Genomic DNA, 15,874 nt, shown 5'->3' on the forward strand with positions numbered 1-15,874 from the left:
GGGGAGTTGTTGAGGCCACTGCCCTGCTGGAGGAGGAGACGCATCTCCAGTGAGGATGTGGCAGATCCTAGGGGAGAAGGTATCAGTAATGTTCTTCCCATGAAAGGAGTCTGAGGAGCCTTTCAGGTTGAGCTGGACCATGGAGTAGGACTGGCTGCAACACCTGGAGAATTGAGAGCACATGACAAGCTTGTTAACCAAGCAGTTCGCAGGTCACCAAATTTCAGGAGGAGGGAGTTGTTTCAGACAGCTGGCTCCTAGCAGCGCTCTCAGTGCTTGCAGGCAATGAAAGAGACGCTTCTTAGTGAGTCCCTTGATGTGGCTGTGTTCCTCCCCACCCCCTGGGTTCACCACGGAGAGGCCCTGGAGAGACACTGACCTCTCCGAACAAAGGAATCCATTCAGGCCTGGATTGTATTTTTAGCAAAGCAGCAAGTGGGGAATGCAGCCTACATCAGTGTGAGATGCAGAATGATCTCATTCAGGCTGCAGCATCTGTTTGGATTGAAACAATTACTAATGATATCAGGAGATCTGCATTTGTTTTGTTAGTATAGCCAGAGACAGTGGTAAACAAGAACCGTTTTCTGTGTGTTGGAACACAACTGGGGAGAGACGCTGCCGTTCTGTTCCCGGGCTCTCACGCCTTGCCTCTTGCAAACCCAGCGCCTCTGCCTACATGTTTTGAAGCCACTTTGATTTTCTTGCAAGACTTCATCATTCAGCTTTAAAGGCGTGTAAACAATAAAGGCAGCCATGTTTACTTCCTCTCTGGTAAGGTTATCCAGCCACTGAGGTTTGACATGTCAGCCAAGTGCTGTGTCTAGGAAAGCCAACCAACACTAAATAGAAACAACCATCCTCGTACTCTTCACCAGATTATTTCAAAGGGCTTCGTAAGCACTACGGAGCCTTACAGCTCTCCTGTGAGGTAGGTCTGTATTTAACCACCCGTTTCACACATGGGGTGATGAGGCGCAGAGGTCAGTGACTGACTCACTGGCGGTCAGGGAACAACCCCAGGAGTCTTGGCTTACAGCCCTACAGCTGGAACAACTAGAAACACTGCATTGCATAAGGACTGGTAAAGTTGCTTAAAGATTTACACATGAGACAATCTGCTTACTTCTAGCAAGTGGCTCAGCAGGCCAAGAGAGATCAGGTTTGGCAATGATCCTTGCTGCCCTGTTCTTCAGAATATGTAACCACAGCAATGGGACCATAGACGCTAGAAAGGAAACTTCTAGGCACCACTTCCTTCAACCCTCCTCATGTTCAGAAGTGGCCATGGTGCATGGGTGTCTTATCTTACGGAGTGAAAATCCCATCACGACGAGTGGTACAAATCCATCCCCTTGGCACGAGTTACTGAAACAATCCCTACTCAGAGAGTTGAGAGAGAGAGATCTACAGCATGGCACCGATGAGATGTACATTGCATGTATCTTTTACACGGCTTGTTCACCAGCTCGGATCCACTCAGGAGGAGCACATGCTGTCAGTCTGTCGGGACAGTTACATTTTAAAAAGTGATTTTTCATTCCCAGAACAGATTTTGTTTCCTTTTGCTGTAAGTCAAGTAGGGGGCATATTTGTCTAGCTCTGCTTCTGTCTCGTGACGTGCGGGTGGAGAGTTCTACTCTGACACTTGCCGTGTGTTCCGACACACTCCACTGTGCATATCTCCAGGCTGACTTGGTGGGTGTGGGTGGAGATTACAGGTTTCGACCACAGCAGCAGAGGGTTCAGTTCTGATGGGAACCTTGGCATGATGCCGTCCCTGGGGATGTTAGCGGGAAGAACGTGGGTGAGGAGGGCATGTCGGCAGCTTCCCACCAGATAGAGGTGAAAGCTCATTCAGACCAGACTCAGGCTGGGGGGCGGATGGGAACTTATTAGATACCTTTCAAGGCCCTGAAGTGAACCCACTGAAACCGAGGGAGAGGGACCTGGATCTGTTGCGTTCCCAGCACTCCCAGTTTGGGACATGTACTCTCAGAGCACCACATGGCAGCTCGCTTCTCTGCCACCCAGTCACCCCTGGGCTCTGATTGTTTTAAGTAAACATAAACATACTGGGCCAGGGAGGTCCCTGGTGTGTCTGGCCAGTGCAGTGAGTGACACTAGACCTGGGGCTTGCCTGTTGTCAGCATCCTGAGCTGAACCTAATTGGTAACGAGATTAAAAATGAAAGTGAGCAGCACATATTTTAGCCCTGACCCTGAAGGCCCTTGGAGTGGTAGCACTCCCTGTCGATTGTTTTGCCAGCTGACAAACAGCCCTTTGCTTGCGGCAGTTGCGTGGGAGTGGCCAATGGCAAGCCCGAATGAGGTTAAAAACATGTTAACTTGCCCCCACACAGTTCCCTTTGTTCCTTTTTTAGTGGGCTTGCCAAACATAGCTCGCATTGTTCGCTTCAGCTTGCCTTCAGCTCGCGCCCGCTGAAATGCCTTCCTTCGGGCAGAAAGGGGCCGTGGCAGTGTTCGCTCCTTACAGAGAGGGCCGGGTTTTGAATACCCAGACCAGATTTAATCAGGGGGTGGGGTTGAAAGGTGTCTTCAGCTTGGACTCTGGCTCACGGACTGTCATTTACTGTGTCTGTCCAACAACTGTCCGACAACGTCAATGTTAAAGAATAGGCTCTGGACCAGCAGGTCTCTGACTTTATGCCTCATCTAACACTCAGGAGTGCTGGCGTGTTTCCTTTGTAAAGTTACGCAGTGTGGTCGGAATGGACTCGTATTCGGCTACTGTAATTTAAGCCGGCCCGTGTACCGTCAGTGGTGCACATTCCACACTTTGAGAACTGATGTCCTGGCCCATATGCATTGTAGCAGTGGCTCTACAGAGTGGCACCCAACCCTTACCTGGCCAGGATGTCAGGAAGGGTGAAATCCCTGCTTTCCAGAGCTCACACAATGCCTTGGCACCGCTTCAGTCTCACTCAGGGTCTCAAGAGGATGTAAGAGGTGCCGCCATGTGCTGGCAGAGGGGTGCCGCTTGTTCAGAGCCTGAGCCGCACATCATTTTTGTAAATTGTAGGTTTTAAAAATAAAATGGAACCAAATGGATACCTGCTTGTACCTTCCTTGATCGACTAGACTGTACGCTCTTCGAGAGAGGCTGATACCGGCCTGGGAGTTTGGTAGAGCTTGTAGTGCAAAGGGGCCTGATTCTGATTTGGGCCTCTGGACACTACCACAAAGCTAACAGTGATAGTAGAAATTGCTTTCGTTCACCAGCAGTAAAATCGGTTGATCGGCTTTGTGCCCTCCATGGTGTTACAGGGAAGGAGGGGGGCCGGGGATAGCTCTAATGACTCCGTGGGCTGCCTGTTCGGTATGCCTGTGCTGCTTGAGTTGGCCTATTAAAGCTATTTTCAGGGCCAGGTGTCTGCCTTGGACTTCACAACAAGTCATTTCTGAGCAGAATCGTGGTAAAGCCTCGAAAGAGATTTTCCTGGTTTCTGTAACTCTCTGGGCCCTGGCTTTTCGCAAGGCGGAGAAGCTCGGCTCGGAGCCTGTCCGGTGTGACCTGAGCGTTTGAGACTGAATGTGGAACTCTGCTCTGGCAGGCTGGAATGTCCCTTTAGCTATTTTGGTGCCATCAGCCTTTGCCCCATTGCTGCTGTGAATTCTATCTACGGAGCAGTTGGCTGACATTTCCTTTGAGGAGGAAGGTGTCCTGTGCGCGTTGACTCCTCGTGTGGTTGCTTATATCTATGGCTGGACTAGCCCAGTGGGCTGGGCTGGAATCCAAGGGATACCGTCTCCCTAATGCGATTTGGATCATTAAGTGTGTACTCTGTAGACTTGCCCCCGTTGCTCGATTTCTGAAATTTGCCTTCCTCCAAGGAAGAGGTTTTAGCCGGGCGTACGTTGTGGGAGTTCTCCTTCGGCAGGACTCAGCACGTGCTTTAATTTCTGTAGCTCTGGGTGCAATGGTGACGACCCAAATGATTTTATCCCAGTGCGGATTGAAATACATCCCAGAACAGTTAATACTTTAAAGCCTCCATCTCGTTGCCATTTTACCTGTTCAGTGGCACAGAAAGGGAAACAAAACCGTTCGGGTTCATTGGTCCTGAGCTTGGGAAGCCCTGGTAGCTAAACTCCCGAAAGAGCAGTCTGTCGGCACTATTGCCGGGGCCCTGTTGAGAGGTGACGCTGCTTTGGAGAAGCCATGCAGGGGAGGAGAGCGGGTAGCTCTCCCGACAGCAGCTGGGATGTGTAAATGTTGATCGATGCTGTTTCAGTAGCAGATGCAGTGACAGGGCCCAGTTCTGCCTGACTTACGCTGCCGCCTCAGACAGAGTTTGTCCCTCAGTGAAGCGTTTCCTAACATGTGGGGTGCAAAGGACTGGCTGTGGGGCATGGAACGGTGGCAGTGCATGTTCCCTGCCAGGCTGCCCTGCCGATGTGGGGAGATGGACCCTGGGTGCAATTACTTCTGTTTTTCTGAAGGCTCAACTTCCAAGGGCTTCAGGGGAGATGCCTCAGGCTGAACGTTGCATGTTCTAGGAGACTTCCTAGGGCCTGTTCTCAGGTGGTTCTGAGCCCCTCCTCAGCCTGCTGACTTCAGGAGACCTCTCCAGCGGTCTGGGCCATTCCTGCATGGTCTGGAGCTGCTCCTGACAGGTGGTCAGCACCTTCGGTTTCTGCTGATTTCAGTGGCAGTTGTGGGTGTTCAGCACCATGCAGGATCGGACCTGTAAATTCTGTAAAAGCTTCTGCAATTGTCTTGGTTTCTGAGCGTTGAAGAACAAATACCCTTGGGCCAGATTCTGAGTGGTGGCTGGCCAGCACTTAGAGCAGCTCAAGGGAGGAGTGTGCGAAGTTGGTCTGAATCCATCATGAGCTCCTGGGATCCTTGGCTGGCCCCCTAGCCAGCTGCCTATGGCCCCAAGGGCTGTTGCAGCATCTGGGAGTCCCCTGAACATGGGGTGCCCTCTTTCCCCGGGAGTACCGTCGAAGGGGGCAATTCTGTAGTGGCCAGGCAGGCCAGCTTTAGAGCCATGGGTAGCCAGTAGAGCAGTGCAGAGCTGTCCGGAGGCAGCTGGGGATGTGGTCCTTGGGGCCAGTCAGTGTCTCTCGATACTGCTGTTCATCTCACTGTGGGATATTGTACTCTCTTTCAGAGAAGCAGAGACTTTCAAGGAACAAGGAAATGCTTATTATGCCAAGAAAGATTACAATGAAGCATACAACTACTACACAAAAGCCATAGGTGAGAGCGACTGTTTGTGACCGCGTTCTGGGGCTCGCCGAATCCGACTGGGTTATGGGGGGAATAAACCAGCATATTGGTCAACTCACGGTGCTAACGGCACACATTGAAGAAACCTCTTCCAAGTGTCCCGGTGACACAGATGTGTTAGTTACCGTGTACGATCTCACCAGATTTACCGGGAGTGCTTGGGATGGCTGTAGCGCTGCCCGATGTAGCACCCTGTCTGTGTCTGGTCCAGCCAGGCTGATGGAGTTGGATCTCCTTCGTGTTAATGATTGCGTGTGGGCTCAGCAGTGTTACCATGCTGGTGGGCACTGAACAGGACGCTATGCCATTTCCAATGCGCTTGTACAAGGGAACTCCGACCCCTCTGGGCGCTCCTAAATAGAAACGGCTGACTCCAGGTAATTTTTAAGCTGCTCATGTAGGGTATGAACTTGCCAACGGGGAATGTGATTTTGAACCCAGCAGTGACCTTGTAATGTGCTCTGTCGACAATCCGTGTAGCCCTTCGCATTGCACTAACTGGGATTGCTGTAATGTTTTCTCCAGACGCATGTCCTAACAATGCCAGTTATTATGGTAACAGAGCAGCCACCCTAATGATGTTGGGGAAGTTCCGGGAAGCACTGGGAGATGCCCAACAGTCAGTCCGATTGGATGATACCTTTGTACGGGTAGGTGACCAGCCATTCGGTGTCTCATTGTTACTAGCCGTTGGAAACCCCCCACGCGAACTTTTGCCACGTTTCTAACTGTCTTCTCAGGGACATCTACGGGAAGGGAAATGTCACCTCTCTCTCGGGAATGCCATGGCTGCTAGCCGCTGCTTCCAGCGAGTTCTAGAACTGGATCACACGAACCCTCAGGCACAACAAGAGGTAAAAAAACGCTCGGAGATCCAAATAGCCCCCTCGGGGGGGCTGCCCAGGGGAGCAAGATTCTGCTATGGAGCCTTTCGCCTCCGGGCTGCAGAATCAAGTGTAGCTCAGGTTGGATGTGACTAAATGGTGTCTCCGTGGGGCAGCCACCTGATGGGGGGAGAGGTGACATGAGTTGAGGGTTCAGTCCAGTTTTTAGCAGACTGATACCCACATTGCAAAACTGCTTCTCTGTGCGCTCTCTTCCTTGGTGGAGGTGTGGGAGCTAGACTGGGCAATCCGGGGGCGTGGTGGAGGGGAGCAGTGTGTGGACGCATGCCCTCCTGTTGTCTGTGCTCTGCTTGGCCTGTGGTTGAGCAGACGCCTTCATTCTCCAGGGCAATCAAGCCATCCGATCCCAGGGGCCCACATTAAACTGGTTTTAGAAAAGCAAAGGTAGCTCCGGAGTATTGTTGTTCCCGGGGCTGCTCTGATATCCTGGGCGCTGGCTGGTTTAAATGCCATCCGACGGTGGTGCAGACCAGGCGAGTGGAAACCGACCATGCTCTCCTTTCTTTCAGTTGAAGAATGCGAGCGCCGTGCTGGAATACGAGAGAATAGCTGAAACTGATTTTGAGAAACGAGATTTCAGGAAGGTAAAATCAACATGGATCTTTTTTGTCCCATTATGACCAGAAAACACTGATCTGGCTGGCTCAGCGGGAGTCAGGGACAGTGTTCCCTCTAATTTGTTATGTCCATGTGTGGAGTGAATTGTATTATGTGCACCAATATGGAGGTAACGTGTAACACATCACCTTCATATTGGTGCACATAACAAAATTCATGTGGTGGGGGTGGGGCCGAGGGGTTCAGAGTGTGGGAGTGTGCTCAGGGCTGGGGCAGAAGATTGGGTGCAGGGGGTGAGGACTCTGGCTAGGGGTCAAGGCTCTGGGGTGGGGCCAGGAATGAGGGGTTCAGAGTTCAGGAGGGGGCAGAGGGTTGGGGTGTGGGCTCTGGGGTGGGGACAGGGATGAGGGGTTTGGGGTTGCAGGCTGTCCCGGGGCTCCCCCCTGCCCTCTCTCACCGCAGCAGCTTGGGGCCAGGGGAGAGGCGCTGCTCCCCGGTGGCAGCTCCGGTGGGCCTGGGCCGGGCTGGGGGAGGGGCTCCTCTCCCCCAGCGGCAAAAGTCCAGGCAGGTCCACATTGGGGCCAGCGGGGAGGGGTGCCTCTCCCCGCCGCGGCAGGTCCGTGCTGGGGGACAGGCGCCTCTCCCCGCCGCGGCCCTGAGTCCCTGTGAGGATGGCAGAGCTATGCTGATCTAGCACTACACCAGCTAACTGGCCTGGCGTGAATCTCTTTCACGGCTGTTAGCCGCGCAGGCTGGGCTGAGCATGGGTGGGACTGGGGTGTTGACTGGGGGTGTTACTCATCAGATTATGTTCTCAGCAGCTGTAAAGCAAACGTTGGTCCTATAAGACATCCCCAGGATCCCTATTCTGCCGGTGTTAAAGGGATAAAGGGGGAATGCATATCTTTTCACGGCATCCTCCACTGCTGTTTCTAAGCCTGGCTTGTGCCCTGCCTTAATGAGAGTAGCCATGAAACCTGGAAGACAGATCTGCCCTCAGACACCCAAGTGTGACTCACACCCAACTGCAGTTGCCGTCAGTGGATGTATGCGAGGTCAGGGTTTGGCCCAGGGCAGGAGACGGTCTCTTCATCACATCAGGGTTAAGGGCACTATTCATAAGAGTCTGCAGGAGGAGATGCCTGAAGCCCAGGCTCTGGATTCTGTAATGGTAAATCCCAGTCCTGCTGGGCCAGCTGCTCTTCACAATCTGGATTTTGTATCTGGGAATAACTCTGCCTGTGTCTCCGTCCCTCACTTCTCCAGGGATGTTGGCATGAAACAAAACCTTTGTTTCTGGAGAGCTGCTCCTGGTCCTTCCCCACCCAGAAGGCGTCAGGCTCCTCGATCTGTAGCATCTCGGTGCTCCCCACAGCAGCTAATTGTGATGTCACAAACGGGGGATTGAGAGCCCGGCCCCAGGAGCAGATGAACCTTTGCGGAACAATGCTCCTGTTCTCATGCAGCTGTCCCCACCAGAGACACCAGAGCTGGAAAAGACCTATTAGGTCACCCAGCCCATCACAGGCCAGTGCGGCTTCGGTCCCTGCCTGGCATCTTGTGCTTTGTTCAGTCCAGTTCCAACTGTCTCTGTCGATTGAGTTGCTACCGCTTCCCGCACTCCCTACTAATGGGGAGGGAGAAGTGCAGGAAACGTAGGAGCATAATGGTCTGTCTCAGAGGGTTTTCTTTGTGCCTATCGCCATAGAATCAGAGGGCTTAAAAGGGCTGGGTTTCTCCTATTGCTGTCCCTGGGGCACTCTGTGACCCTTCGTTGTGTGTGGTGTGCTTGGATACCCCGGAGATGGGATTGCTAGAAATACAAGACGAGCCGCAGGTCCTCACAAATGAGGGGCCGTTAGGACCCGACGCAGGGGGGAGGCTTCTACCGAAGTGTTTTTTCAGCTATTGAGAACGCCGTTGTCTGGGTCTGCTTGGGTCAGTCTGAAGACAAATCTGCCATCCCAGCTGGTGCAGAGATAGCACCATCTCTCAGATCTGGCTCTTGGCTGTTTGTTTTGTGCCCACTTGCTTTTCTTCTTTCGCTAGGTCGTGTTCTGCATGGACCGTGCTTTGGAGTTCGCTCCTGCCTGTCATAGGTTCAAAATCCTCAAGGCCGAATGTTTGGCACTGCTGGGTCGCTATCCAGAAGCACAGTCTGTAGCGAGGTAGGACCCTTGACGTACTAACGACCCCCTGATGTCCCAAGAGTGCTCGCTCAGCGAGGGTTTGTTCAGCCTAGTCGGAAAGCCCTGAGAGGGGGGTTGTGATGGAAACTCGTGTGTAATCACTGAAGTTCCTCTTGCAGTGCAAGGTGTGGTTAGGAGAGATGCTCCAATTCCACCCCCCGCCATTTAGTCTTACTAAGGCCACCAGCTTAAAAACCATGCTGGGTTTCCCACCATGTCACTCGCAGGCCTGCGCTTCCCAGTGCAGCACGCTGACCTCAGGCTTGGTAAAACCGCTAACGCCTTGGTGGAGCAAGACCCTTCTTGGTGGTTAGAAGGAAACGCCATCTCGAAAGTGCTTAGACTTGATTCTGAATGTGCATGTCTGGCTATTCCAGCGACATCTTACGGATGGACTCCACAAACGCAGATGCCCTTTATGTCCGAGGTCTTTGCCTTTACTATGAAGACTGTATCGAGAAGGCCGTGCAGTTCTTCATCCAGGCACTCAGGATGGCCCCCGATCACGAGAAAGCATGTCTCGCCTGCCGAGTAAGTACTGGGACCGGGGAGCCAATGGCTTCTAATGAATTATTCTGCCCAGATGCACCCTTCCCCATTTCCTGCTGTGTTTCCCCTCCCCAAAACTGCAGTAGCCAGTGCATCCAGTCCTTCCTGAACTCCACCTGCTGCTTCCCCGTGAGGTAGCCACTGACAGACCTCTCCGGAGTTAGGCCGCTCTGCGGGCGGCCCCCCTTGCCTGTTGTTCTCTGGAGCAATCCGAGATCTCTCGCTGCAGTTCTGGATACTACGTTTCTAGCCTCTGACTTCCGGTGTCCAGATGTGAAGCTCTGCAGCTTGACTTGCATTTGAAGCGTTTTTCCTCTCAAGTTCCTGCCCCGTCCTCTCTCCTCCAATCTAGTTCTGCTTCACCCGCCTTTTCAGGCAACACGAAGCTGGGTAAGCTGTCAAATGTTGGGTTCCTTCCTTTGGCTGTGTTCTGACCTTGAGCCTTAACAGTCTCCTCTTCCCATGCGGAATGGCTGAGGTTGGCACTGGCTGTTTCTTAGCAGAAAGGAGCTGGGTGGTGACAAAGCTGCAGGTTCTGTGGTCTGGGGCTGTGTTTGAAAGCAGGTTAGAAAGTGTGTATTGGGATCAGTGAGCCTTGGGCTTTGAGGTCATCTATAGAGTGTCTGCCCTCATCCCAGGGCACTTTCTCTTTCAGAATGCCAAAGCACTTAAAGCAAAGAAAGAAGATGGAAATAAAGCTTTTAAAGAAGGCAATTACAAACTAGCATATGAACTGTACACAGAAGCACTGGGGATAGACCCAAATAACATAAAAACAAATGCCAAACTCTACTGTAACCGGGGGACGGTTAATTCAAAGGTAAGACCCAGGCAGCATTACAGGTGGGCGTTCATCCTGGGAGCTCAAGGCACTCCCCAGATAGAAACTGCCTCGCCGTGGAGGAGAAACCCAGGCGATACAGACGAGGGACCGTTGGTTCCAGAATGAGGCATGGTGCCAAATTTCTCTTTTGGCGGGGCTGGCTCGTCCCCGCTGTACTGCAGGCCAGGAACTAGGCTTCCCGCTCGCATGGGTAGGTGCGTTCCCAACAGCGTGGGACACGACTGTCCTAAAGACGTGAAACCCGAGCCAGGGGAGGTGTTAGGCCTTAGATCCCCTTCTCCAGCTGAGTTATTTAATCCCCTCCTGAGAACGAGGAGACTTCAGCACCCACAGATCACTTCTTGTACTTCGTTCCATCTAAAAAGAAAAGACGTCTGTCCAAAGCCCTGGCGCCCTTGCCAGACGTCCAAGAAAACTATAGCAGAGGAGTTAACTAAACCTAGCCCCACCCCGAGCAATACCTCGCTAATCATGTGACCCACACAGTGTGAAATCCCACCCCACTGCCTCAGCATTCACCCAGGCCTGCTCGAACCAATGAAGCCTGCCCAGAACATCGGGCCGTGGGAGTGGGGAGCCAGATCTGGCTCCAGTGGTGTATTGCTTTTTGGGGGTGTTCACGCTTGAAAACCGGTAACGTGGGTTTCCACCCCCACCCCCTTAAATTGTCTTAATTTTTGCCAATTTGTAACCCCACCTGGGAATTGGTTTGGGGCCAAGTCTTACCCCCCCACCCACCCCCTTTCCAAACGCACTTCTAAGCAGCAGCCGTCGGTGGTTTATAAAAATAAATCTGCTGCTTCTCCAAGTGCAGTCCGAGTTCCAGTATTTCCGGGGGAGCCCGAGTGCTGGGCTGGGTGGGGAGCAGAGTCCTGGCAGGGAGTTCCGTGCGGCAGAGACGGGGGGTCTGAAAGGGGATGTGCCAGACCGGTGGGAAAAGGCGTCTCCGGATGAGCCGTGTATTTGTGGCTTTCGTTTTGCATGGGGATCGTAGCTCCGTCTCTGCAGCGTCATGTAAACCGTATCGAAATCCGTCCCCTCCCAAGGGGGTGCGTGAATAACTGTGTGTCTGGCTTTGTAGCTTAGGAAACTAGAAGACGCAATAGACGACTGCACAAATGCAATAAAACTGGATGACACGTATATCAAAGCATACCTGAGGAGAGCACAATGGTAAGCCGGCCGTGGCTGGGAGGTTCAGGTTCAGGATGAAAGGCAGCGTGTGTGAACGCAGGCTCCGGTTGGAGCCAGGTCTGGGCCTGGTGGCTACGGGAAGCCTGAGGGCACCGTCGTGGACTGATGCTGCAGGCTGCCAGTCCCGTTTAGCTTGGTTTGTTCCCCCTGCGAGATGGTTATTTAATCAAGTAGCTTCAAGCAACGTCCTGTCCCGCGGGTGGTTGAAATCTCACTCCGTGAACCTGGCTTACAGAGCCTGCTGTGAAATGGGGTTGGCGCCGACCCGTCGCAGGACCTGCCTTTCATGCCTCTGTGCAAAGGGCCAATCTCTCTCTTCCAGGGACAGTGCCTGTGCTGCCCTGCTCTGGGTGAGGGTCTCTGAACCCGCAGTGCCTGGCTCCCTGGGCAGTGAACGCCAGCACTTGGGCCCCTTGCTTTAGGGATGTTGCTGTGCTTGGAGAGTTGGCTGTCCCAGTCCAATGCATTCTCAGATGCAGGGGCTGAGGACTTGCTGCACAGAGACAAGTTTTAACGTCTTTTCAACAGTCTCCATCAGAAATTCTGCGTTTCCCTTTTCCTGGGCCCCTGGCGTTTCTCCTGGGCAGTGTCCGAGCTTCCTGGGCACTTGCTAGGCTGAAAGGGCCACTGGGGGCCCCCTGTCAGATCACTCTTTAAGTTGAAGTGCGGGATATTTTCCTTCAAGTTGGCTCCCCCACCCCACCCCGCCCCAGGACTCAGTAATATCTGGTAATGGGACAGTGTTGCATGTCCGTCAGCCAGTGGGGTAGTAACTGCAATGTCTCATCACTCGTAACTGTCCAGAGACGATAACGAGTGTCTGACTCTGCCTCCGTTTCCTGGAATTGCCAGTGGCTGCTGGTAGTTCCTGCCCCTGGTAGATGGATGAAGCAATTCTAGCAGAGATGGCTTCTTGGCTTGCTAGGATTCCTCCTGCACAAGGAGACGGCAGATGCACGTCAGGGCCAGAACGTAGGCTTAGTCTGCCAGGGTTTCCTTGGTGGGTTACCCCTGAGAAATGCAAGAGGCTAGGCTGTAAGCTTTAGTCCTCCCCCTTTGCATCCCACCTTGGGCTCTCCCTACTGAGCCCCTTTGGTTTTGCTTCTGCGGGTCCTATGCACATCTTTCCCTCCGTAGTTTTGTCCCTCCAGAAGCATCATTTACCCACGGCTGCTGTGGTGTTTGTTAGTCTCTGTAAACTGTTCCATTGTAACAGTTGTTTCCTTGCATAGTTACATGGACACAGAACAATACGAAGATGCTGTGAGGGATTATGAAAAAGTTTACCAGACAGAGAAAACAAAAGGTAAAAGCATCGGCCCTCACTTTCTATGCGCACGACCTGCCCCTTGACAGCCGCGTTTCTTGTAAGGTGGGAGCGCTGGGAAACGCTCTGAATTGCCATTGGACGCACGGATCTGCCCCCTCCCGCTGTAATGCTGCCCCTCGCTTTGTTGGGATGTTGGGAAAAGCCCCTAATGGAATGGTGTGAGAGTTTGTTCTCTCCCAGTGTTGGGGTGGGGGGGTAAAGCTTGGTCTAGTGATTGGCGCTGGACTAAGATCCAGAACGGTGTGGGGGTCAATTCCTGGCTCTACCCTTGGGCAAGTCACTTGATTTCTTTGTGCCCTGGTTTCCCCGTCAGTGAAAACGAGGAGCAGGACACGTCTCCATCTCCCAGGGGAACGGAGGATAAATTAACCTGTTTGGGAGATGCTTGGATACCGCAGGGATCTAGAACTGCCTGTATTTTGCTAATTATGGGCCTGTTACTAGCAGCAGTGGCATGAAAGCCTCCCCAGTTCTGTTGCTAAGTTGATCTCTGTAGCACCAGGGCTACAGTACTGCCCAGGGCGAGATGTTCGGTGCTAAGGTTTTATGGACACCCTGAGGGTGCTGCCATTTCCCCTTGCGGAGCAGCCAGAGGGGTTTTAAGATAGTGCCGGGTGAACCAGGCACCCGCTGCCGCAAGAACATGAACATTGAATCAGCCGGGGCTGGAATTTTCCAAGGAACCAGAGTTAGGTGCCCACACCCCATTGGCTGAGCAATTCACACTTCTCGGGAAATTCAGCCTTCGCTGGCCCGTCCTGTTGGAGCCGTCCCTGAAGTGCCAGGCCTGAGCACAAGAGTCTCCTCTCTTCTCAAAGATGAAGCCATGTAAGGCAGAAGCAGCACTCGATGGATGTTTTTTCTTGGGTATTGCACCTAGCTAATGCCAAGGGATTGTCATGTGAGTGGGGATTGGCCAATATCTAAAATGCGGAGTCTCGAGAGGCTATGGCTGCCGGTAGTACCTAGGCCCCTGGTTCCCAACCCCCTGGGGTTAAGTATAAGGACGTAGTGCACAGACGTAAACTGCGGACAGCAAGAGAAAACAAATTCTTTAATTCTCGAAGGATGCTTTCCTTCTGCTGCTACTACGAGGCGCTTTCCTTTGCCTTGCTCTTCTTTCTAGAACACAAGCAATTCCTAAAGAATGCACAGGTGGAACTGAAAAAGAGCAAAAGGAAAGACTACTATAAAATCCTCGGGGTGGACAAAAACGCCTCCGAAGACGAGATCAAGAAGGCCTATAGGAAACGGGCACTCATGCATCACCCAGGTAGAGAAATGTTTTCTGCTGTTAGCATGCAGCGCGCTGCTTTTGGTTTTTCAGAGAGCAGAAGTTAACGGAAGAGAGAGTTTCAGAGGAAGCACTGTCCCAGCCTTCAGAACCCCGCTCTGGGCGGTACTGTTTGAGTTTCAGCAGGATGACCATGGTGGGACATGAAAGCCGATGGTTTGCTGGAATGTGTAGTGTTTTCCAGCTACGCTTGGCAGCAGTTGAAAGCCGCTTTCCTACCTGTCTTTGCCCCTTAGACCGGCACAGTGGGGCGAGTGCAGAAATACAGAAAGAAGAGGAGAAGAAGTTCAAAGAAGTCGGAGAAGCCTTCACCATCCTGTCGGATCCCAAGAAGAAGGCTCGCTACGACAGTGGGCAGGATCTGGACGAGGATGGCATGAACATGGCAGGTAAGTGCTCCCACAAGCATGCAATGCCAGGTCTGCCTTCACTTCTGGAGGGGCTGTTCCTTCCCTGGCTTGTGTTAAACGCCTGCTATGTCCGACGGCACCGTGAACGGATCGTGGTCATGCTGTGCCGATACTTGGGTGGGAGATGGCCAAGGAACACTTGAGGGCTGCCCTTGGCTGTTGGTGATTCAGCAGATGGCATCCTTCCCTCTGTCAGTACTGACCAGTACCCCAGCCTGTAGCTAGGGGACACTGTTCTGCTGAAGAGATTGTCTTCCATGGGTGCTCCCAGCTCCTGGTCCCTGTTGGTTGCATGGTGTTTATCCCAGCCATAAGCCTGTTGGCCAGTCGTGTCCAGACCAAGGTCTAGCGCTAGCAGTTACTCTTTTTGTCTGTCTCTCTGGTGACGCCGGTAGTCTGCACTCTCTGCCCTAAACCCCTGCAGCGCTGCTCCCTGCTGCTGCGTTTCCGTGGGGGATAAAGCGAGCCGTCTCCACACAGCTTGTGTATCCATTTGTGAAGGACTTTAGGATCCTTTGTTTAAAAAGCCTCTACAAAGATGTGAAATAACACCAGCAATGTCTCTAACTGACAACTCTCTTCTCCCTCCGTAGATTTTGATGCTAACAATATCTTCAAGGCTTTCTTTGGTGGGCCAGGTGGCTTCAGTTTTGAAGGTAGGTGACACGTCTTTCCACCAGCGTGAGAAATGTGTGTGCTGTTCCTATACGTGACGATCACATTAACGTCCCAGACGTAGGTCAGTGGTCCAAAGGGTTCATGTTTGATTTCACTGCTTGCGTGCGTGGTCTGTGCAGTGCACCAGCAGATGGCTGCTTCTGGGGCCTATGTGTAGAAAAGCTTCCCCCCTCGAGGTGTGTGAAAACTTGGCACTAATGGTGTCTGTTGCTGAGAAATAGGCTTGGCTGGGTCACTGTAAGGAGGGTGTCTGATCAGACAAGTTGCATAGCTAGCCTAGCCTGTCCTGTCTCCTGTTAGACGCACACAACTCCCAGGGGCCTTCTGGAGGGCCCGGCCTATTGTCGCTGCATTTGAGTTGGCCAGGGGATGTTGCAAATGCTGTTATGCTCCACACTGACCATCCTTCCCTGGTGCATGGTCAGCTCCCCATAGATTGCACGCCTCTTGGCACAGGGGTGGCTTGTACAGCGCCGAGCATCTGGTCGGCACTTAACCAGCATTAATACAACCCACGGGAGAAACTCACGGACCCCTGACCTGGGAAGAGTCTTGTTTGCAAATTACTCTCGCCCTTGCAATCCTTTCTCCAGACCCCTTTAACGTATCAGCACTGACCCTGTGCCAGCGTTACTCCGTTCCCCTGTTTGTGTGGAGGAGTTAGACT

General features: G+C 52.8%; 1 protein-coding gene across 2 annotated transcripts in view; it reads left to right on the plus strand.

Annotated features, from left to right (window-relative positions):
* The window catches only part of DNAJC7 (DnaJ heat shock protein family (Hsp40) member C7), a 31,002-nt gene that overhangs the window by 7,423 nt on the left and 7,705 nt on the right, over positions 1-15,874 (plus strand). The window contains exons 2-13 of one of the 2 annotated variants that reach the window (XM_065577880.1): positions 5,138-5,226; positions 5,782-5,906; positions 5,997-6,110; positions 6,671-6,745; positions 8,769-8,887; positions 9,286-9,439; positions 10,113-10,277; positions 11,383-11,474; positions 12,728-12,801; positions 13,952-14,098; positions 14,356-14,508; positions 15,123-15,185. In XM_065577880.1, the coding sequence (XP_065433952.1) occupies positions 5,138-5,226; positions 5,782-5,906; positions 5,997-6,110; positions 6,671-6,745; positions 8,769-8,887; positions 9,286-9,439; positions 10,113-10,277; positions 11,383-11,474; positions 12,728-12,801; positions 13,952-14,098; positions 14,356-14,508; positions 15,123-15,185 (1,370 nt within the window). The remainder of the gene's footprint in view (positions 1-5,137; positions 5,227-5,781; positions 5,907-5,996; positions 6,111-6,670; positions 6,746-8,768; positions 8,888-9,285; positions 9,440-10,112; positions 10,278-11,382; positions 11,475-12,727; positions 12,802-13,951; positions 14,099-14,355; positions 14,509-15,122; positions 15,186-15,874) is intronic. The other variant, XM_065577881.1, reaches the window with a different exon arrangement.

This window comes from Chrysemys picta, chromosome 24, assembly GCF_011386835.1.
Source record: "Chrysemys picta bellii isolate R12L10 chromosome 24, ASM1138683v2, whole genome shotgun sequence".
NCBI classification, from domain to species: Eukaryota; Metazoa; Chordata; order Testudines; family Emydidae; genus Chrysemys; species Chrysemys picta.